We start from the raw sequence: 24,700 nt of genomic DNA, 5'->3' as shown, positions 1-24,700 counted from the left end.
AATGGAGGAGTGTGGGTTTGAACCGTGTCAATGCAGTAGTAATGTTCCAGGTGTCGAATTATGCTTCAATCGGGAATTACTTGCTGAACACCTTTAGTCCTTGCCATTAAGCACTTGCGCCATTTCTCAGAGGGACGAGCGACTGCAGTTTTGCGAGATAGGGCAATAACAGGTCTGTGATGCCCTTCTGCTCCCATTTGTCTGCATGAATTTGTTCATATTTATTTTTGTTTGTTTGGAATCATGAGGGCTGTATTGGCTGATGTTTCCATTTCATGAGGAGCATCTTCTTGGAAATATTTTTACAAATTCAGTTATGTATTCTTTGATGTTGAGACAAATGTGATGAATGAGAAAATGCCTCGTTACACACCAAGCAATTGTGGGGCTTCTCTCCCGTGTGCATTCTGTGATGTTCATGTAAATGTGATGACTGCTTGAACATCTTTGGGCACATGGAACACTTGTAGGGTTTCTCACCGGTGTGTACTCTTTTATGTCGACGTAAACCTGATGATTGACTAAATGCCTTGGTGCATTGTGGACACTTGTGGGGCTTCTCTCCCGTGTGCATTCTTTGATGTTCATGTAAATGTGATGACTGCTTGACCATCTTTGGGCACATGGAACACTTGTAGGGTTTCTCCCCGGTGTGTATTCTTTTATGTTGATGTAAATGTGACAAACGATTAAACACCTTGTTGCACACAGAACACTTGTAGGGTTTCTCTCCCGTGTGTATCATTTGATGTTGAGAAAAATGTGACAAACGATTAAACACCCTGCTGCACACAAAGCACTTGTAGGGCTTCTCTCCCGTGTGTATCATTTGATGTTGATGTAAATGTGATGCCTCCTTAAACATCTTTGGGCACACAGAACACTTGTAGGGTTTCTCACCGGTGTGTACTCTTTCATGTCGAAGTAAACCTGACGATTGACTAAATGCCTTGGTGCATTGTGGACACTTGTCGGGCTTCTCTCCCGTGTGCATCCTTTGATGTTGAGATAAATATGAAGAGTAAGTAAACCCCTTATGACACACAGTGCACCTGTAGGGCTTCTCACCTGTGTGTATTTTCACACATTCTTTCAAACATGATGAAGAGGTGAAGTCTTTGTTGGAAAGAGAAAACCTGCGTGGCTTCTCACTTCTTTGGATCTGAAGTTGCAGGATAGTTATACACCCGTTACCATTGTTGTTGCTGTTTTTCGACTCGCCGTTAAATTTATCAACATCCTGCCAAAAAGTCCATGCCATGTGATGACTGAAAGAAACTTCTGTATCGACCAACGGGGGAAACTTTCCCAAATGTTTATCTGGAAAAACAATTCACCAACAGTGTCAATAATTTACTTTTGCAATGAAACAGAAACATAAAAAACGAGTTTGTAGAACATGTGTGTGTTTGTGTATGTGTGTGTGTAATATATTTAGCATGTGTCACGAATAATGTGTGTGGATATAATACACAGTACAAGTCGAGCAATATTCAAAGCACATAACTCCCATGCCAAATAAATAAACAACATATTGTGCAGCGTGCGACATTGCGGGGGCGCCTATGGTGTCCGGCGATGCCACCGTGCAGCACATAGAGGGAGCAATGTACAGTAATTGATTAATTGCGACATTAAAATAAATAAATAGTAATCGTAAAATTATTAATTTCTTAATCAACTAGCTAATAGCATACCTAAACCACCACTGTTTCATCCGAATTTGTAAACATTTTGAAAAGTAATTAATTGAAAAGTTTAACAATTAATTAATCGATTAATTGATGAATCAATAAATCAAAAATACCCTTTACAGCCAAATTACTTAATCACTCTGGTGTCCAAATATCAGCTTCCTCGCTCAAAATGTACCTGAGATATTGCCCAGATGAGAAAGAAAATAAATAAGCACTTAATGCATGATCATAATCATCATCATTTTACGGCCGTTTCCATGCTTTCATGTGGAAGCCGTGATTCACCTAATGGCTGCTTTCCAGGCTGCACAATCCATTTCTAAATCATACATCACTTAATACATCGATAACCAATCAATCAATCAATTTATTGATATATATATATATAAATAATATATATAATATATATATATATATACTGAAACGCAAAAGAAACTTACCACCTTTGATACCTTTAAATATCAACAATAACACTGCATGTAGTAAATGTGTGAACTTATTTGTGGACAATAGTGTCCTCACTGTCAGACAAAATGGTCACGGATCGTCACTTGAACCTTCAATGGTCACTTCATAGCACAGCTGTTGAACAGCCGTTTTGACTGTCAGTGATTAGCCAAGGGGTACTTGATAATTTTAATGAGCTGCACGTGATGTCTTGATATTGGCTTTAAAAAGGCCAGTGCAAAATGGGCATTTTGACCGAAAAATTTGACCATTTTGACCAACTTCAAAAAGACCGAAAACGCAAAAGAAACGTACCACCTTTGAAACCTTTAAATGTAAACAATAACACTGCGTGTAGTAAATGTGTGAACTTATTTGTGGACAATAGTGTCCTCACTGTCAGACAAAACGGTCACGGATGGTCACTTGAACCTTCAATGGTCACTTCATAGCACAGCTGTTGAACAGCCGTTTTGACTGTCAGTGATTAGCCAAGGGGTACGGGATGATTTTAATGAGCTGCACGTGATGTCTTGATATTGGCTTTAAAAAGGCCAGTGCAAAATGGGCATTTCAATCAACATGCCACGATTGTCAAGGGATCAACGGCAGCGTGCCCTGGGCATGCTGCAAGGCGGACTGAGCTACCATGAGGTGTCACGTCGCCTTGGCTGTTCACACCAGACGATTTCGGCCCTGGTGGACAGAGACACCCTCCACAACTCTGCAGATGTCAGACCTCGATCAGGGAGGCCAAGAGTCACCACTGCAAGGCAGGACAGGCAGATGGTCCGAAGTCACCTGCAGGATCGATTCCGTCCAGCATCCCGCACTGCGGCAGAAACTCCGGGGCGTGCAAACCCACGGATCTCCAATGATACTGCACAAAGACGACTGCATGACTATGGCCTGACTGCCAGAAGACCATACAGAGGCCCCGTGATGACGGCTGCCCATCGCCGCAACCGACAGAGATGGTGCCAGCAGCATCAGCGGTGGACCTTGGCGCAGTGGAACGAGGTCGCTTTCAGCGATGAGTCAAGGTTCTGTGTGGACAGTCCTGATGGGCGTGAGCATGTCTGGAGAAGAACTGGCGAGCGATATGCCGATTGTTGCGTGCGTCAAGCCAACAGGTGGGGTGGCCCAAGTGTGATGGTGTGGGCCGCCATATCAGGCCGGTACAGGACGCCACTGGTGGTTGTGGAATGGGAATCTTAATGCCCAGCGGTATGTGGATAACATCCTGCGACCTCATCTGCTGCCATTCCTGCTAGACCACCCAGAACTGAGAACCTTTCAGCATGACAACGCTCATCCCCATGCCGCTCGCTTTACCACTGCATTTCTCCAAGGCGAGAACATCAACACCATGCAGTGGCCTGCGCTCTCCCCTGACCTGAATCCCATAGAGCACCTGTGGGATGAGCTTGGGAGACGCGTAGTTGGCAGGGCCAGGACACGGGCAGAGCTGCTTCAGACATTGAGGACTGAGTGGGACAGAATCCAGCAGCAATCCATCCAAAGACTGGTAGGCAGTATACGCCGATGATGCACTGCCTGTATCCAAAACAATGGTGGCCACACACGCTATTGAAAGGGGACTGACATTGCACCCTGTGCTGTTCTGTACTGTAGAACAAACTGATGAGATGGTGTATCTTCATCAAAAACTTGACATGTCATCAATAAAATGCCAATGTTTCAATTAGCAATTGTTGGTTTGTTTTATTTTGAACTGTTACAATTTTATTACATTTCAAACAAGTGGTAAGTTTCTTTTGCGTTTTCGGTCTTTTTGAAGTTGGTCAAAATGGTCAAATTTTTTGGTCAAAATGCCCATTTTGCACTGGCCTTTTTAAAGCCAATATCAAGACATCACGTGCAGCTCATTAAAATCATCCCGTACCCCTTGGCTAATCACTGACAGTCAAAACGGCTGTTCAACAGCTGTGCTATGAAATGACCATTGAAGGTTCAAGTGACCATCCGGGACCATTTTGTCTGACAGTGAGGACACTATTGGCCGCATATAAGTTCACACATTTACTACACGCAGTGTTATTGTTGATATTTAAAGGTTTCAAAGGTGGTAAGTTTCTTTTGCGTTTCAGTATACTAGGGCATGCCCGTACTATATATATATCTAAAATTATATCCCCCCCCCCTCTATTTACATGAAATGGTTTGGTCCATTCGCAAAGCCAAAGCGAACGGCTTGCGAGTACGGTGACAATCCCCCCCCCCTCTATTTACATGAAATGGTTTGGTCCAAAGCGAACGGCTTGCGAGTACGGTGACAATCCCCCCCCCCCCCCTCTATTTACATGAAATGGTTTGGTCCAAAGCGAACGGCTTGCGAGTACGGTGACAATCCCCCCCCCCCCCCTCTATTTACATGAAATGGTTTGGTCCAAAGCGAACGGCTTGCGGAGTTTGGTAAAGAAATCGCCATAGCGTGCACAAACGCGCAGGAAAGCGAAAGAATCGCAAATTAGTTTTAATTAGTTTTAAAACATAGTTTAACGCCAACATAGCGGCAACATAGTTTGCCAACGTGAAATAAATGAATACGCTCTCAAATGTGCCGTCCGAGGCAGAGTCTGTTCGGCACGTTCGGCACACGTGATAGCTCGCTGCTCTTTGATTGGTTGAATCGTTTTTTGGACATAGCTCGGTAACTACTTCTCCGATTAATATGAATCCTTGAAAAGGCACATCCTCGGGTCCCCAGCAATATACCTGGCAAGTTTAAAGTATATCGGACCCGTGGTTGTCGAGAAACAGCGGTCACAGACAAACAAACACACAGAGATTACTGGAATTATAGATAGATATATATTGTTGCGATTTTGAGAACCCCTCACTTTGTAAATACTTGTAAATAATATTCCATCATTTAAAAGGTTAAAGGTCGCAACCGTAGTTAGTCCATATGCAACACCATAGCCCAGATGGTGCCCAGATGGTTCCCCAGCGAACATCCATCCAAGGACCCAAAAGACCCATATGACCCAAAAGTCCCCAAGGACCCAAAGACACAGATGACCCAAAAGTCCTTAATGACACAAAGATCCAAAAGTATCCAAGGACCCAAAAGTCCCCGAGGACCCAAAAGACCAAAATGATCCAAAATACTAAAAAATCCCTGAGGATCCAAAAGTCACAAAAGACTCAGATTACCCAAAAGTCCTTAATGACCCCAAAATCCCCAAAAAGTCCTTGATGACTCAAAAGTCCCCAAGGACCCAAGATTCCCCAAGGACCCAAAACTCCTTAATGACACAAAGATCCAAAAGTCTCCAAGGACCCAAAAGTCCCCGAGAACCAAAAAGTCCCTGAGGACCCAAAAGTCCCAAAAGATTCAGATTACCCAAAAGTCCTTAATGACCCGAAAGTCCCCAAAAAGTAATTGATGACTCAAAAGTCCCCAAGGACCCAAGATTCCCCAAGGATCCAAAAGTCCTTCATGACCCAAAAAACACAAAAGTCACCAAGGACCCAAAAAGTCCTTGATGACCCAAAAGACCCCCTGAGTCCGGCAGGCAGGTTTGCTACAAGGCCGTGAAGAGCAATGAAAATTTGATACAATGGACCCCCTTGTATAACAAAAGGGAGTGGGAGACAAAATCGCATCGCTTGTTCACAAGTTGGTGCGGCAACATAATTTTAACTCAACATGACCAAATGTAACCAGTTAATCTTTACCTCATGAAACATACCTGCACTATGTTTGACTTGTATCGCTTCAGACCTTCTTTGGTTATCGCGGGAACGAAAACCTTTCACGGACGGACAACACGAATAGAAAATGGCTTCAGCGAATTCATCGGCAGAGATATAAAAAATTTATCATGAAGTTCCGCAGTTCCCACGACTCACCATTCCCCGGGTTGTTTTCCTCGTTTTCAGCCGATTCCTCCACCCTGATCTGCAGGACTCCATCAAGTCCTCCGGTATCCTCACCACATCCGAGCACGAAGGTCCGTTCCGATCCTCGCCCCACACGGCATGACTCCATGTACCGACATAGCTCAACGTACATGGTGAAGGTGAACTTCCGTGCGGCTAAAGAACACAGTCGATCCCTCACCGGAGCGGGTTCGGCTCGGGCACAGAGAGCTCCGAAGATCTCGATCCCCAGACCAGTGATGGCGGCTCTGAGAGACTCCTCCGACAGACCCTGGATCTTCAGCCAGGTCGGGACAAGACCGAGGCCGCACCGAGCGCTCGAAGAATCCATTATCATCCAAGAACACGCGCCGAGAGTTTCAAAATAAATAAATCACCTGTTGTTGTTGTTGTTGTTTTTTGGTCCTTCCCTCGAAGTGGATGATGAACACGAAAGCTGGAGATTCTCAACCAGGGGGTCGTGACCACTGAACTATAACACTACGTGGAACGGACGGTGCCCGTGATCCGCTGAAGCCACCGACATGTATGGCGCCCCCTATCGTATGCACCCAGAAAAATGAATGCCCCCATAGCCTTTGTGGGTAGGTGTAAGTTTTCCAAGATAAATTTTGCCATTATTTTCATCGCAAGAACGTACTAAAAATATTGAATCCATGATTATCAATGTTACACACATGACTAATACTGTAATGTACACTGTACTTGCACAAAATACAAGGCAAAACATGGCTATCAAGGTCGAGTTTAGGTAATTTTGTGGCATACTGTCCATAATTCACACACAAAGCAAATTACAATAAACATGTCAAAAAAAATTAAAGGAAGTGTAGCACAACAAAGCGCTTAAATTGCATCATATACTTCATACATGTACACATACATAGATATAATAGTGAGTAAACATGCATAAATGTCCATGATAGGTACATGAACATTTTCTGTACAGTGTATACAGTAACAAATATGTTGCATTTCAGAAATGAGCTGATGAGAGTGAGGCAAGAACTTTCAACTGTAGTTATACAAATAACAAGGCAAATTACTGTACACAGTCAAGTGTCAAAGCTTCATACTATTAAAAAAATTACCAGTGACAATAATTTTCACTATCATTAAGATCATACATGTCTTTGAAATATCTGGATGTTGTATGCTAATAAAAAAAAAAATCCAATTTATTATCATTTTCTACATAATATAAAGTCCATGTCTACTGATGACGAAACAAAATTGTTTTGGCTAGGAGCTTCCTTACTTTGGGCCCGGTAGCAGCATCTGTTTTTACCCTTCCTAAGTGGTAGAGCTTGATCTGTCCATACCGTGATGCAATTTTCTTGATCAGGCTGTGAATGTGGTTGTTGTCAATTGTAGTATCAAACTGGTGACGGTGCAACTGAGGAAATAAGTTCATGTGGCTTGTGTTCTCCAGAACTGAGGAAGAGATAGCAGATGTCACTCCACGGCCTTGAGGAAGCTTTCCTTGAGTTATTCTTAGAAGTCGCTGGAAACATTTCTCTGTTTCTCTACATACAGATACTACGCTAGCTGATGGCCTCTGCAGCCTCCCGCGATCTTTCATGGTGACAAAGTCATGAGCATTGCCATCAGAAGATGACATTGCATTGGCACATTCCATACAGTCCATATGCAGCCTAAGAGATTTCACAATGTATCCACTGATGTAGTTGACAGCCGCATCCTTATATTCTGATAAGGGCTCAATATGTGGCATGTCACTGTAGTCATGATCTGTCTTGCTGGGTTGTCTGGGAATGAGATCATACTTTCGAGTAATGTTCATAGTTGTGACATCATTGACGCTCTCAGTGTGAAGAATGGCTGTGTCATCACGAAGAATACAGTTCCCAGTGCCATTTTTTATGTGATGTCTCATCAACAGGCGTTTGTATGCAGCTTTGAACTGTCTTGCAGTGGGGTTGTTGTTGAATCCTCCACGTGCTCTGAGGGCGGAAAAGAACAATTCAATGTGATCCTGAGAGAATTTATACGTTAGTAGGTATTTGAGTGGGGCATCGGTTGGTGCGACAAGTTCTTGATACATGTTTAAAATGCTTCTGATGCTAACAACGAAGCCAACAAAACCAGTCTTTCTTGGTCCTTCACACATTTTCCTACCAGATCCATCTTTGAGACCGAGAAGGAAGACTTCAGCATCATGCAATCGTTGTTGAATGGATGCATGGTTGTCCCCTTTCAATGGTGCTTTCAGCCCCCTTCCAAACGGATTTCTGCTGTTTAAAGCATCGAAGGCTGAATCAACATGCCGAAGAAACTCTATAGTTGCACTGCAGCCCTGGAATTGTGGAAGTTGAAGTTTTTCTTCGCAATATTGCAGAGCATCAGCAACACTGGCACTGAATATTTGTGCTGCCAGGTTCACTTTCATTTTCTGCGTTCTCCACTGAATGTGGGCATTTTTTACCTTGTTCCCAAGTCGGAGTCCTTCAGATCCTTGAAGTTTGTGAAGCTCTTCAATGTATGTCCATTTCACACTTTGACCATCCTGCGTTCTAAAAATCCCACCATCTGCAAATGAATTGCGAAGTAGTTTCAGCATATGGCAGACGTCAAGTATCACATATACGCGCACGGAAGGGTCAGCTGGGTGTGGAAATGAAGGATCCATTCCATTGATGTTCACGTTTGCTCCTAGTACCTTCATCATTGCAATATGGCAGGATGGCCCATCGCACGTTAATGACACAGCACGTACACCAATGTTATTCAGTCGCAACAGACATTCCAGAACCAAATTTGCCCTTTCTGCTCCCGTCATTCCATCTATGAGGAAATATGCTAATGGTATTTTCCAAGATTCATTCACTGAGACTGCCATGAGAACAAGGGCATCTTTAGCTAATGGGGTGGCATCATCTGTTGCACCATTTCCAACATCTACATAGCCATGATATTTGCCTTCAGCAAATTCCACATGCTTGTGAATAGACATCTCGTCCAACATCAAGGCGATGATAGTCTCCTTTCCAGTTTCTCTGTTTCTGGTCACTTTTCCTGCTAGTGAGGAGAATGCCTGTTTCGTGAAACCTGGATCACCATCAATCCTACTGTACCATCTCCGAAGTTGGCGTGGGTGGGGTATGCTCAAGTCAAAAGTTTTTCTGACATATTCATAAGCCTTTGCCGAGTAGAATTGTAGTGTGAGTGCAAAGGACTTCAGCTCCTCAGGATAAGCAGATGATCCCTTTCCCTTTTTGCATTCAACGATTCTTGTCATCAAATCTTTAGGTATGCCATCAATGGTGCCATCAAGCAAGTCCGCGCAATTGGTGGAAATCAGGTTTTCATTCCGTAGCTCATTGATGACACCTCTCAGGGTCTCTACCTTCCGCTTAAAACGGCGTGTTCGTTGATGCACTACTTTCATTTTCTTTTGACATATTTCCAGTCTCTCTATGGACTTATCTAACTTGTGCTTCAATTTCCTCGGAGAGTCCATTGTAGCATAATTGTGCTCAGCCAGCGGGTCAACAGGGGCATTTTGCTGTGGCAATGGGCAAGAATGAAGATCTGGTTCCCTTAAAGGTGGTGTAGAAATGCGGACTGCTGGGCATTTCCGGTTGTTCACTTTCTGAAACAAAAAACAAAAAACAAAATTTCAAAGGGTAATTCCATGCAAACAGTGATGTACATTGCAGAAGCTAATAATTAAAATTGCTGTAATCACTATAGGAACTAGTAAATTTCATAAATTAGTATTTTAATCACAAAGTACCAGAAGGTCTTACATTGGTTGCCCATTTGTGTGCACACAAACAAAATCAGAATTTCTGCCAGTGTGCATTAGCAGGTAACATAAATGTTCCCAAAATGTGATCTCTTTCAATACATTAGTTGTCTAAGAGACTAAGACAATCAAATAGACAATGTCATCAGATATAAAGATAAATTCTTTAAAACTATTTTATTGCAGCCGTCTAATGACAGGTGCCTCTTTTGGTGAAAATTGTCATCCCTTAAACAATGGCTTTATTCCAAAGTGTTACTAAAATTCATTATGAAATTTAATTTTGTTTTACACCTCACCAATTGCATCAATTATTTCTGATGTGAAGGATTGTCTTAGTACCTCAAAACCTGATCAAGACACACAATATCAAAGATGGAATCACATGTGACATATATACTGTACATGTCACAATGTACTCTACCTGTATTTCTTAGTCTAAGTTTGATATAATTATTAATAATAGAACAGTGTACACTCAGAGCAACTTGGATTTAAATGTACAGATGTGAATACAACATACCTTTTGGAGATGACGAGGGAGGTCAAATATTGTTGGCACAGCAGAATCACGGAGCTTTACACGCAGTCCAAACGTGTGGAAGCTTTGTGCTGTGAAGTGCTTGGAGCATAGCACAGACCTGGCTGTTGGCATCCATCTGTCCCTCCGCATGTTTATCAGCCATTGCCTCAACCGATCTGGGTTGCATCGTGGAAACCTGAAAAAAAAAGTGATTACATGTAAGTGACAAAAGGGTGACAAGGGAAAAAAATGGAAAAAAATTGGCGTTTCCTTACCTGTGAAATGTCAACCCTTTCTCGCGATTTTCACGAACATCTCGATTCGTGCAGTTGATTGCAGAACAGGATGGCATTCTGTTTTACTCTAGTATCATGTCACCGAAGTGAAACAACTAAGAACAAATGTGCAATTATGAAAGAAATCTCTATATAAATCTTGCAAGATGTGTACGTCGTTCAATCACAGCGATACAAAAGCAATACGCTTTTTGCGTGACTAAATCCCATAATGCATTGCGATCCCGTGGCTTCATGTAAAATTCACTGCCTATGGGCCTTTTGTGTGTGTGTTCGCAGACTGTCCGTTCCACGTAGTGTTATAGTTCAGTGGTCGTGACCAATCAGTGGGCCCCAAGACGGAACCTAATGGTCCGTGGACAGTGGACATCATTCCAAACTGAGAAGGCAGGTATATTTGTTTACGTCATGAGTGTTTGTTAAATTTACCTCACGGAAAAAAGTTACATTAATGCGATTATATTAACTTGCAACAGTACCCGCCCTATGGGCGCGGCTCCAATTGGGAAGCCAAAACGAAAAGGCTAAATATAAGAAATTGAAGGTTTTTTTTTATTTTAAACGATTCATATAAACATCCGTTGAATCATATCACACGCAAATCATCAAAATCTAAACAGCATCTTTAGAATTTCAATAAAAGCCACATCACTGTTCATGTCGGTAAATATTATTCCGTAGTCGCGGTTACCGGAAGCATTAAACAATCCCCTTGCACCTGCCGATGACGTAACCGGCGGGCTCTCACTTGCCCTGGCTCGTCCGGACCTGCCCGGACTAGCCTTGCCCGGGCGGACACTTGGTTTGCATACCACACCCCGTTGAGAGGCATGGCTTACTGATTTGCATACCACGCCCCGCCTGAGAGGCGTGGCTTTTGTGTGGTGAACTTTGGTTAGAAATTGCCGCCCGTTCTATCAGGCTTTTGAGTGCTTTTGAGTTGAGCTAGAAATAAATAGCTCAGTGAAACTTCGTTCCTGGTGTCGTCGATTTTGTCCGGCTTTATCGTGAGAGCATAGCTCCACAATTGGTGACCCCTTTTCAAGAACACGGCGCACCTCTTTTCAATCCTCTGCAGCTTTGAAGCACCCTTGCTTTTGGGAATCGCACACAGCCATCTGGTTTGCCCAAGCGGATTCTCAATTCGCCCTGCGGAACATTACGGAGGACATGATGCACTACCACCATGTGGTCTCCGCGCTCAAAGCCTCCACTGCCGCCCGGGTCCTGAGATTCCTACAGAACCTGCCGAACGCCGACAAATACGGCGCGCTCAAAGGCCTACTCCTCAGTGCGTTTGTACTCACGGAGACCGAACGCACGCGACAACTGCTCGACCTCCCGGAGCTGGGTGAGGCCTGTCCATCCGAATGCATGGACCACATGCTTGCTCTACTCAGCGACCACAGCCCAGATTTCCTCTTCTGTGAGCTGTTCCTCCGGCAGCTACCCGGGCAGGTACGATTAGCTTTGGCTAATTCGCCCATCACGGACCCTCGCGCCCTGGCCAAGGAGACCGATAATTTTTTCTTGGCCAGGCAACACGTCGGAGCGGCCGCCTGGAACCCTGGCCGACCAAGGCAACGCCCGCGCCACGACTGGCGCCACCACCGGCCGAGTTAGCGCCACTGGCGGCAGCGGCCGCTGCGACGCCCCGTCGACCGAACCCGACGGCCGGAGCCTCCACCAGAGCGGACCATGTGCTCCAACCACGCCAGATTCGGGCAGAAGGCCAGAACGTGCTGCCCACCGTGCACTTTCGGCAGGTCGGGAAACGACCAGGCCGGCGCTCACTGCCTGCCATGAGCATCGGCCATTCAGGCAACCTTCTGTTTATTATGGACACAGCATCCGGGCGGCGTTTTTTGTGCGACACCGGCGCTCAGCTGAGCGTGATAACCACCTCGGTGCAGGACAAACAGGCCGCGCTTTGTGGCCCCGCCTTGGTCGCCGCAAACGGCTCCTCCATCCGCACCTTCGGTTTGCGCAGCGTCGCATTCTGCGCCGGGGGCCAGCGCTTCAGGTGGGTCTTCATCACGGCGAACGTACCCAGGGCCTTGCTGGTTGCAGATTTTCTTTGTGCGCATGGGCTTTTGGTTGACGTCAAACGGCGTCGGCTCATCAACGCGGAGACCTTCAGCTCGCTCGCTTGCTCATTGAGCGGCTCCGCACCAACCAAGCTAGCCTGCGCTCTCCCGGCCGCGGACGATTTCACCCGCCTACTCGCTGAGTTTCCCGCCCTCACGCAGCCGACGTTTTCGGCCATCGCCGTCAAACACGGCGTCGAACACCACATCCCAACGACAGGTCCACCGGTCTACACCAGGGCTCGTCACCTCAACCCGGCCAAACTCGCCGTGGCGAAGGCGGAATTTGACGCACTGGAGCGATTGGGCATTGTGCGGCACTCGAATAGTGCGTGGGCCTCACCCCTGCACATCATGCCCAAACCGGTTGGCGGATGGCGACCATGCAGCCTCACCCCTGCACATCATGCCCAAACCGGGTGGCGGATGGCGACCATGCGGCGATTACCGTCGTCTCAACGACGCCATCACCCCCGACCGGTACCCGATACCACATATACAGGACTTTTCCGCCCGTTTGGCAGGGCGGGAGATCTTTTCTAAGGTCGACCTCATTCGGGGCTACCACCAGGTACCCGTCCGGCCGGCCGACGTGCCGAAGACGGCGGTAATTACACCTTTTGGCCTCTTCGAGTTCCTTCGCATACCGTTCGGCCTTAAGAACGCGGCCCAGGCCTTCCAACAGCTGATGCACAGCATGCTGCGCGACCTCACCTTCCTTTTAGTCTACTTGGACGACGTTGTCGTCGCCAGCACTTCCCGGGCGGAGCACCTCATCCACCTGCGCACGCTTTTTGAGCGCCTCGGCCAGCATGGCCTCATCATCAACCCGGCAAAATGCCAGTTTGGTGTAACGGCCGTCGACTTCCTGGGGCACCGCATCATGTCGCACGGGGCCGTTCCGCTGCCGACCAGGGTGGGGGCAGTCACAAGTTTCCCGCGCCCCTGCTCCATCAAGGCCCTACAGGAATTTTTGGGAATGGTAAATTTCTACCACCGGTTTGTGTCTCGCGCCGCCCAACTCATGCGCCCCCTGTATGAAGCCCTCCGGGGCAAGCCGGCCAAGCACGACATCGCCTGGACCAAAGAGATGGACCAGGCATTCACGGGCACTAAGCTGGCCTCGCCAACGCGACCATGCTGGCGCACCCGGCGCTCGACACACCCATCGCCCTCACCACGGACGCTTCCGACTACGTGGTGGGCGCCGTGCATGAAGAGTGGGTGAACAGGGCTTGGCAACCGCTGGCCTTCTTCAGCCGACAGCTTCGCCCTAACGAGCGCAAGTATAGTGCTTTCGACCGCGAGCTCCTCGGCCTTTACCTGGCCGTTCGCCACTTCCGCCATCTTTTAAAGGGCCGCCCGTTCATGGCGTTTGTGGACCACAAACCCCTGGTCTTCGCCATGGCCGAGGTTGCAGAGCCGAGGTCAGCCCGCCAGCAGCGCCACCTCTCCGCCGTGTCCGTATTTACGACGGACATCTGGCACGTCGCGGGCAAGGACAATGCTGTGGCCGATTGCCTCTCGCGGTCCGGCGCGAATGCCGTCCACCTCGGTGTGGACTTTGCCCGCATGGCGGCCGACCAGACAGCTGACCCCACGGTGCAAGCCCTCCGGACAGCAGACACAGGCCTGCGGTTGGCCGACGTCCCCTTCGAGGACACAGGCACAGTTCTCCTGTGCGACGTTTCCCTGGGCCAACATCGCCCCATCGTGCCCACCGGATGGCAGCGGCACATTTTTGACGCCCTCCATGGCCTTTCCCACCCAGGCCGGAAAGCGTTGCAGAAGCTCGTGGCAGCGAAATTCGTCTGGCACAGGTTCCATAAGGACGTCCGCGACTGGGCCAACGCCTGTGTCGCCTGCCAGCACGCGAAGGTCCAACGGCACACCCAGGCCCCATTGGCACCATTTGACGTGCCCGCGTGGCGCTTCAACCATGTCAATGTGGACCTGGTGGGACCCCTTCCCTCCTCGCGGGGCTTCACCCACCTCCTCACGATGGTGGACAGGACCACCAGGTAGCCGGTGGCCGTCCCGCTGGCATCAACAACATCCGCCGATGTGGCGCAGGCCTTCATTGGCACCTGGATTGCCCGTTTCGGTGCCCCCTTGGACATCTCCTGCAACAGAGGCCCGCAATTCACCTCTGAACTTTGGGGCGCGGTCGCCCAGGCCTTGGGGGTCAAGATACACCACACCACGGCCTACCACCCCCAAGGCAACGGCTTGTGCGAGCGGTTCCACAGCTCGATGAAGACTGCTCTCAGGGCCAGCCTCCAGGATGGCGATTGGGCTGACAGGCTCCCGTGGGTCCTATTGGGCTTCCGAACGGCCCCTAAAGAGGACCTCCAGGCTTCCACCGCCGAGCTGGTCTATGGCCAGCCACTGCGCGTGCCGGGCGAGTTCATCCCCGACACCACCGGCCCCTGGTCCGCGGCTCGCCAACGCTCGGTCCTCCAGGAGGCCGCCAGGAGGTTTGCCCCCGTGCCCACGTCCCATCACGGCTGCCCCCAACCCCACGTCCCCCCAGCACTTCGCACTGCGGAGTACGTTTTCATCTGGAATGACGCACACCGGGGACCGCTCCGGCCACCGTACGATGGACCTTTCCGGGTCCTGAAGAGGGACGACAAGTCGTTCATCATGGACATCGGCGGCAAACCGGACCACATCTCCGTGGACCGCCTCAAGCCGGCCCATTTGGACCTCGACCAACCTCCACGGTTGACCCTTCCTCCATGACGGGGCCGTCCCCCGTCAACCAAGCCCCCCACCCGACCATCCACCGCCACGCCACCTACCACCCCCACACGAATCGCCAGGGATCGTTTTGGCCGGGTCATCAAGACCCCCCTCAAACTGATTCTCCCGGTGCAAGTTAATTCTGGGGGGGCGCATGTAGCGGTTACCCTAGCATTACACAATCCCCTTGCACCGGCCGATGACGTAACCGGCGGGCGGTCACTTGCCCAGGCTCGTCCGGACCTGCCCGGACTTGCCTTTCCCGGGCGCACACTTGCTTTGCATACCACGCCACATTGAGAGGCGTGGCTTACAGATTTGCATACCACGCCCCGCCTGAGAGGCGTGGCTTTTGTGTGGTGAACTTTGGTTATAAATTGCCGCCCGTTCTATCGGGCTTTTGAGTGTTTTTGAGTTGAGCTAGAAATAAATAGCTCAGTGAAACTTCATTCCTGGTGTCGTCCATTTTGTCTGGCTTTATCGTGAGAGCATAGTTCCACACCATCGTGTTTCAAATCGTGATCGATACACTGTGATCATGATGATCGTGATCGTGAATCGTGATCGATAATCGTGTTCACAATCGCTATGTCGTATGAATTCCCGATACGTGTACCAAATTCCCAATACATGTTACTGTACCAAATCAACAGTTAAAAGGATTTTGAGCCGATAGCTGTTACGGCCTTGGCAAGATCGATGGAGACAGCGTTTATTATACTTCCAATGAAGGACACTGTCTCAAGCCCCAGTCCCTATCACGGATGGGGCTCAGTGGTTTACCCGAGCCTCACGGCGAAGGGCAAGGTACACGCTGGCCTGTCCAGTGCAGGGCGCGTGCGGCCCCGGACATCGAAGGGCATTAAACGTTCATTAAACGTTCATTAAAGGACTACGAAACGAAAAACATTACGACATTACGTTCACACCGTCACGTCAAACACTACCGTGAACACATACATCGTCACAATGGATGCTATGCGAACGCGAATGTTATGCGGGAGTCCAAACCTGAGAATACTGAAGACCAAAGGTGAAATTGGGAAAATTAAATAGCCTATTTTACTCGTGGCGATCCCAGGATTACCCACACAAAATATCGTTTCGATCGGTTGAGCCGTTTTTGTGGTAAGTTTATTTGGTCAAGTTTCATCGGAATTGAATGTTATTTCTGAAAAAAAAGGAAATACCTATTTTGGGGGGGAAACCTCCCCATTGGGCCAGATTTTTTAAATGTCGAAAACAAACTTCGGTAAATCACGGGTGGTGAAGGTTGTGGAAAAGTTTCATCGAAAGTGTGTGTAGTTTCAGAGGAAAAAGCTAATTCCTATTTTGTGCGAGCAAACCTGGATCCACTTTGACCCCCGGTAGACCCCTTAGACCCCGATTTTTAAAAATGCCTTGAACAAATTTAGGCACAACACAACAAATATCATTTGTGCCAAATTTGGTTACAATCCCATCAGCGGTTTCAGAGAAGAAGTTTCAAGTGTTTATGGACTGAATGACGGACCATCGCACAATAGACTAGGCGATTTATGGAAAAAGGCCATGGAGAAGCTTCGAGGTGCATTTTGGGTAAAAGTTGGGAACCTCACTTTTTAACATAATCAGGGTATGCTGAACTCAACGAACCTGATTCCCAAGACGAATTTTGAGTTTTTGACCTTCTAATTAGCATGAACAAAATGGTCGCCAAATTGCCATTTTTGGACAATTTCTTTGAACAAGCATTTACATATCATGTATATACAATATACATGCAGCTCTTTCACTTTAACTTTACAACTTTTACCCCAAAATGCACCTGGAAGCTTATACATGGCCTTTTTCATAAATCCGTCTCGTCTATATTATGGTTGGTGACATATTGAGAGACTTTCAAACTGATATTGAAATTGGACACAATAAAATGGGAAATGGTTTTAATAAGACAATGTTTCATACAACCATTTATTCTAAAATTAAGTACACATGGCCATGAAGCACAAACATTCAAGAATGTCACACATGTTGTTTTGCCAAACTACATCCAATTCATACAAGGGGTCTGATCACTGATCTGTATATACTACTGGATAGAGCATCGGCCAATAGGCTTGTACAAAGCTGTGAAGCTGGCGCGTGACAGCGGCGGCCATCTTGCCACTCGCACAAGGAGGCGTGGCCTGTGTCAGTTCCTGGCGTTTGCACAACTGTGGAATGAACTACCTCGTAAAATCGCAACTGAAAGTCACTCAACAAGCTGTTTTAGAAAGAAACCTAGATTATATGTGCAAAATTTTCAGAATTATACTTTGTAAATATATACAAAGTGTCATTTTCCAAACTCAATGATTGACAGACAATGTATACACAAAGAATTAAGTTAAGCACCCCTACACAACGAATTAAGGTAAGCACCCCCTAATATATATTCTTTGTGTATATGTATACATTGGCATATATTCTAAGGTATGTGAGATCAAATAATGATTGGTATGACATTAGCAATTATCCATTGATGAAATTGAGTGATCAAAGTGAAAAAAAGTGATTGGTTGAGTCAGTGATCCGATCACGTGGGTCCTACACACGTTATTGACGCAAAGATCGCTAGAGGTCTTCTCAGAACAATGACTGTACGTTAGAAAACATAAACGTCATCCACACTGTCCGTGATGGACCTATAGCTCCATACTTAAATTGAGGTGAAAATATGCCTAAAATTCCCAAAAAATTTCACCTTAAATTATTCAGAATAAAATATTGAAAACGGCATGATTGTTATGTTTTTATGTGACCATAATATCACTTCTCCAGAAAATATAGCAATATCATGGGTATATTACACTGTTTTGACGACAACAAACTTGTAATGTGCGAGGTTGTAAAAAAACGGGGGGGGTGCTTAACTTAATTCTTTGTGTATATATGTTTATATATTTGGCACGCCAATGTTCTCTTGTAATATCCTTTCGTTTTATTGTTCTTAACTCTCAATGTAATTCTTCAAATTAATGTTTATTTGTACGTTCCAGGTTAGCAGCTCGAAAACTCAATTCTGATTGATTTTTTTGCCAACCTTCCTCACAATTTCAATGCAAATTTCTTGTCCATGTTTGTGTTTTTCTCAAATAATTCTCGATTTAAGTATGAATTTAGTGTATACTCCAAATTGCTTGAGAATAAAGCATTATTATTAAAATTTACTAATTTTTCAAAGATTTTATCATCCTTGATACAATAAATTAGTCCACAATTTAAGGGCATTGTGGTCAACGCTGTTCTCATGGAATACTTTCTCCAGGATGTCTATGTGATGGTTTCAATGTTGGGTCATTTACTCATTCTATGTCAAGAATTTATCAGTTGACAACAAACAAAGTCTTCTGAAAGACAAATGAAACATAAAAAGCTTAAATTTGGAATAAAAAGGCACCTTTTATTACAAAGCCTCAATTAATAATAATAATATTGACCGACATATGTAGTGTGCCCTTTTCAAAGAGGCTCAACAAAAGAAACAAACATTTTGTCACCAAAATCATCATTGAACAAATGTCTTCAGTTTGTTCTTGTGGTAATGCATTTGATTGGCGACCGCCAGGTCAGGGTTTCGACACCCTCTGTCGTGGGTATGTTTCACACTTGATCTCATTACCCAGACAGTTCTCTGGCCCGGTTTGGCACACAGATTGCAGAAATGTGGCCTAAAGTCCCACACATTTCATTTCGCTCAGATACTGATGTAGGAGGTATGCCCGACTTCCTCTGGGAATGGTTTCACAGTGTGGGTGCCACGTCGGAGAAGACACGACCATCAAAAGTCACCGCCACATGTTGTTTCACAGCAAGCAGGTAATCCCTAGACTAGACAGCACCACAGCCGACATGCCTGACCGAACACTGCAGTGAACAACCTGAGGATTAGCCGGAGTACTGTCACACCACCAAGCAAGCATTATCCATTCAGTTCACTCAAGACTCATTGTTGCTTCCCAGTATTCTTTCACAGAACAAATTTGCACAAAGAAACAATCCAGATCTAAACAATTATCCTACAATATAATCCACATTTGAAGTAAAATTGATCCACATATTCAGATGATATGGTGACAAAATGCGATGATGCACTGGATACAAAAAGCACAAAATGCTGACATTTGAAGGAGCCAAAAAGAGCAGCATGTCAGTGCTCCATTGTCTCCCAGTTGCAAACAACAAACACAAAGAAGAGAATACAGTCAATACACTATTTGAAATCACTTGTTAGTCACAAGCATAAGGTGAACAAATTTAATGAGAGGCAAGAGCACATCTTGAATGCAGAACGCTTCAGAAGTATTTCTTGAAGGACATAAAAACATCATCATTTAAAATGGGTACATGGCAAGCATAGTTAGTTAAACTTAGTTGCATACATGTGTGCATATGTCGACCAATCATGTTAATTTACATACCATAGTCCTTTCAAAAGGAACATCTGATATGCAAAAATTGTGAAATAAAAACAAAATTACTGGTGTTTGAAGAGAATTAGCTTGGTGAGCCGCTTGCGCACATTGGGCCCCGTGATCTGCTCATTCAGCTGCTTCGTCAGATGATGCATTCGTATCTTGATGTAACAAGAGGACAAACACTTGACAAGAAGGTGGACATGGTTGCATTCTGGAGAACCACTGAGCACGTGCTCATCCAACCTGTCAAAAACACCCCACTGACATACTTCACCCAACACGGTTGACATGATGGCAGGAGCAATCCTCTTGGACTGTGGTAGAGCACCTTCAGTGGTGTGCAGCATCCTCTGTATGCACTGCTCTGTGGCAGTACACACTGTGATCACATCAGCCGCCACCCTCACAAGACCTCCTCTATTCTTTCTGTCCAAAAGAAGACAACCAGTGGCAACACCACCGTCAGTCACCGCATCTATACACTCTGGACATGACAAACGCTTGGCAGCCATACGAACAACATATCCAGCTATGTAGCATATGACTTCTTCCTTGTAGATGGATAGCCTTCCAATGTCGGGGATATGAGCATAATCATGGTCGTGATGAGGAGCAGATGGGTGAGGCTCCATGCCATACTTCCTCACCAGCAACATGTCTTGACAGATCTCTGACTCTGGTTCCCTGTGCACACTGGAGACATGAAGAACGCCAGTTGTATCCTGGGCAATACAATTTCCACCAAGTGCGGATATCCCGTGGCGAATCAAAAGTCGCTTGTACAGAGCAGTGAACTGCTTGGAGGTAGGGTTGTTGTTCATACCTCCAGCCGCTCGTGCAGCACAGAAGAACAACTCCAGATGGTCTTGGCTTGTTTTGTACGTCAGCAAGTACTTCAGTTTTGGTTCTGCAGCACCAACAAGAGATTCATACATATCTTGAAGACTCCTGATCGCCACGAGAAATCCAACAAAGGCTGTTTTTCTTGGGGTTTCGTACATTGGCTTGCCATGAACATCTTTCAGCGACAATACATATGTGAAGGCGTTTCTCAGAAAGGGACGCCACTGAGGCTCGTTGCGGAGATGCATTGGTGCCTTGTAGTTGCGGGCCAAGGGATTTCTCGAGTTCATTATATCCAATAAATGATCAAATGTACGTATGAACTCGACCGTTGCTTCATAGCCTTCAAACTTCTTCAGCTTCAAATCTTTATCACAAAACTCCAGTGCATCAGCCACACTGCTGCTGAGAGTTTGGGCCGCCAAGTTGACTTTCATCTTTTGCTTGTCCCAGTGGATGTGTGCCGACCTCAGCTTGTTACCAGCTCTGAGCCCCTCCTCCTCTTGCAGCACGTGTAGACGTTCAATGTAAGACCAACAAATCTTCCCTCCCGATCCATCAACCAAAATTCCCTTGGATGCAAGTGTGTTTCTCACCAGTTTCAACATATGACATATGTCAAGAAGGACACTCACACGCAACTCCGGTTTACTGGGATGAGGGAATGAGGGATCCAACCGAGCAATGTCCATATTTGCCCCCAGCTGCTTCAACATGGTCATGTGACATGATGGTCCATCACATGTAAGAGAGGCAACTTCAACGTCAATGTCACACAGCTTCTGTATGCACTGCATCACCAAATTGGCCCTTTCAGCACCTGACATGCCATGTATCAAAAAATAGCCAACTGGAACTTTCCAATTGCTGTTTAATGACACAACCATGAGAACAAGTGCATCAGTTGCAACAGGAGTTGAATCATCGCATACATCTGTTCCAATGTCAACATAGCCACGCAGCTTATCACCATCCCAACTGACATGCTTTCTGATGGACATTTCATCAAGCATGAGGGCACAAACAACACGTCTCTTTTCAGCTTCAGCCTCCTTCACTTTCAGTTGTAAGGCCACAAAGGATTATTGTGTGAATCCCGGTTCACCACTGATACAACTGTACCACTTCCTGATGACTGCAGGGTGTGGCAATGCCATGTCAAAAGTTTTGCGTACATACATGTAGGCTTTGGTTGAATAGAATTGAAGGGTCAGAGCAAATGCTCTGAGTGCAGGAGGATACGTCTTCCTTGTCACCTTGCCACTTTTCTTGTTTTGGAGCATTCTTTCCATTATTCCAGAAGGAACATCAGAGAAGGTCTTTGCCAACTGGTCAGCTCCATTCTCAGAGAGCAGCTGTTCATCACGAAGTGCTTGAACAACTGTGGTCAAAGATTTGACTTTCCTCCGGCAGCGACGTGATTTCTGCTGTGTCAATTTGAGCTTTTTCTTGACGCTACAAAGATTGTCATGCACAGAGTCCAGTTTACGTTTCACACTCCGTGGACTGGCAGTTACAGCATATGTGTGATCAGCACCAGTCGTTGCTGCAAGCTTTGATGGGCTGGTGATGATTGATGTACTGGGTGTGTTGTCCAGTGGCTCTTGCAGATTGACCAGTGCTTCTTGCGGGAAAGACCGTGGTTTGGGTGGCTTTCGCTTCCTTTCATCCTGGAAATCCATCAGAATAATAGATCAGAATTAATTATGAACGAAGAAATTATACAAGATTATTTATTTGGGATGTTCTTGAGAAAAGAGATGGTGGAAAAGTATTGATAAGTTGCTGATGTTGATATGTTTGCAAAATTTATATGTTTGACACATCAATTGGCATGTAAGTAGACAAGTGTGAAAATCACTGCTGGTAGTGACAGCTACAACATGACACTATTTATATCTCAGTTACTCCACCACAACATGAAACTCTTGTATTATGTACCTTCTGCAGGTGGGTCGGAAAATCAAATATGGTTGGCAGGGAATTTTCTCTGAGACTTGTGGTCTGACCTGTCCTGTCAAAACATGAGTCATCAAAGTGGTCTTAGCAAAGGACAGACTTCTTTGAAGGTTTCCATTTGTCACGTTTCACATTCACAACCCATTTCTGGAGAACATCTGGACAACTGAATGGAAATCTGAAAAAAATATTTTCAAGAAATTAGCCGATAGTCATGAAAGTACAACTCGAAGCAACAATTTACAACATATTCAATATGTAAGGCTCCACATACTAGCCATATAAACACTCAATTACCATGTACTTATACAGAATCAGTTATTGGTTTCAAAGTTTAACTGCATTGAGTTTTGCAACTTTGAATCATCCAGGGTACACATTATTAGACAGGACCATGCTATTTATACTCGTCCTCGATAACTATATATAGATAAAGACTTTGGGTCAAACTTATCCCTGAGGGACCGCATATTGATGAAATATGTCCCGGCTCAGTGACTTTGCGCACTCTGCGGTTGAGTCAAACTAATTCTGAAGTTCAATAGTTGAAACTTGAATCCAGATCGCGGTTGTGCAAACATCATAATTTAACATTCAAATTCAACGTTTTTAAAATAAAACATTGAAGGAGCCGGGGCTCCCACGTCGATCGGAAGAATGGACGCGACAAAAAGCTAGAATTCATCTGAGTTGCTTTAATGAAATCAAACACTCAGGTACTCTGAAAAACCGTTTATCAGTCAGCAATATATATCTATTCCGCCAGGGGGTTTGCCCAGGCCCGGCGCCAGGGGGCGTGGCCCAGCGTCCTGGCTGCGGCCTGGCAAGTTGAGCGCGGGCCTGGGCGTCCTGGACGAGCCCGGCATGGTGATCGCTCCGCGTCCTTGATAGGTGCAAGGCGATTGTGAAAACTCAGCGGCAGCCGCTACACACGTCCCCCCAGAATCGACTTGCACCGGCAGGGTCAATTTGAGGGGGGTCCTGATGACCCGGCCGAAGCGACCCCTGGCGGGTCGTGGGAGGGGGTCCGGTGAGGTGGTGGGCGGTCGAGTGGGGGGCACCGTGGACGGGGGACGGCCTCGCCGCGGCGTAAGGGCCACCCGTGGTGGGTGGTCGACGTCCACGTGCGCCGGCTTGAGGCGGTCCACAGCAATCCGGTCCGACCTGCCGCCGATGTCGATGACGAACGACTTGTCGTCCCGTCGCAGCACCCGGAAGGGCCCGTCGTACGGCGGCTGGAGTGGCCACCGATGTGCGTCGTGACGCACAAAAACATACTCCGCTGTGCGGAGTGCTGGGGGGACGTAGGACTGGGGGTCACCGTGGTGGGATGTTGGCACGGGGGCAAACTGTCGGGCGGCCTCCTGGAGGTCCGAGCGCTGGTGAGCTGCGGACCAGGGACTGGTAGCGTCGGGCACAAATTCGCCCGGGACGCGTAGCACCTGGCCATAGACAAGCTCGGCGGTGGATGCCTGGAGGTCCTCCTTGGGGGCCGTGCGAAGGCCCAAAAGGACCCACGGCAGCCGGTCGGCCCACCCGACGTCTTGAAGGCCGGCCATGAGCGCGGCCTTCATGGAGCGGTGGAATCGCTCGCACAACCCGTTTGCTTGGGGGTGGTAGGCCGTAGTACGGTGGAGCTTGATCCCCAGGTTGCGGGCGACCGCGCCCCACAGCTCAGAGGTGAACTGTGGACCGCGGTCTGACGAGATGTCCGCCGGTGCGCCGAAGCGGGCGACCCAGGTGGCGATGAAAGCCTGCGCCACGTCGGCGGTGGTGGTGGAGATGAGGGGAACGGCCTCCGGCCACCTGGTGGTCCTGTCCACCATGGTGAGCAGGTGTGTGAACCCCCGTGACAGGGGGAGGGGGCCCACCAGATCCACGTTGACGTGGTCGAAACGTCGTTCGGGCACGGTGAAAGGTGCCAGCGGGGCCTGGGTGTGTCGGTGGACCTTGGCCCGTTGGCAGGCCGTGCAGGCGCTGGTCCAA

At 47.0% G+C, this 24,700-nt stretch overlaps 1 protein-coding gene across 1 annotated transcript in view; it reads right to left on the bottom strand.

Moving 5' to 3' along the window:
* Nucleotides 1–24,700, bottom strand: part of LOC137416873 (uncharacterized) — a 185,675-nt gene that overhangs the window by 31,150 nt on the left and 129,825 nt on the right. The window contains exon 4 of the mRNA XM_078770325.1: nucleotides 435–1,052. Coding sequence (XP_078626451.1) covers nucleotides 435–1,052 — 618 coding nt within the window. The remainder of the gene's footprint in view (nucleotides 1–434; nucleotides 1,053–24,700) is intronic.

This window comes from Myxine glutinosa, chromosome 1 (genome assembly GCF_964187855.1).
Source record: "Myxine glutinosa chromosome 1, kmMyxGlut1.1, whole genome shotgun sequence".
Classification (NCBI taxonomy): domain Eukaryota; kingdom Metazoa; phylum Chordata; class Myxini; order Myxiniformes; family Myxinidae; genus Myxine; species Myxine glutinosa.
The sequence above is the reverse complement of the archived record's forward strand: the minus strand, read 5'-3'. Positions and strand labels throughout refer to the sequence as shown.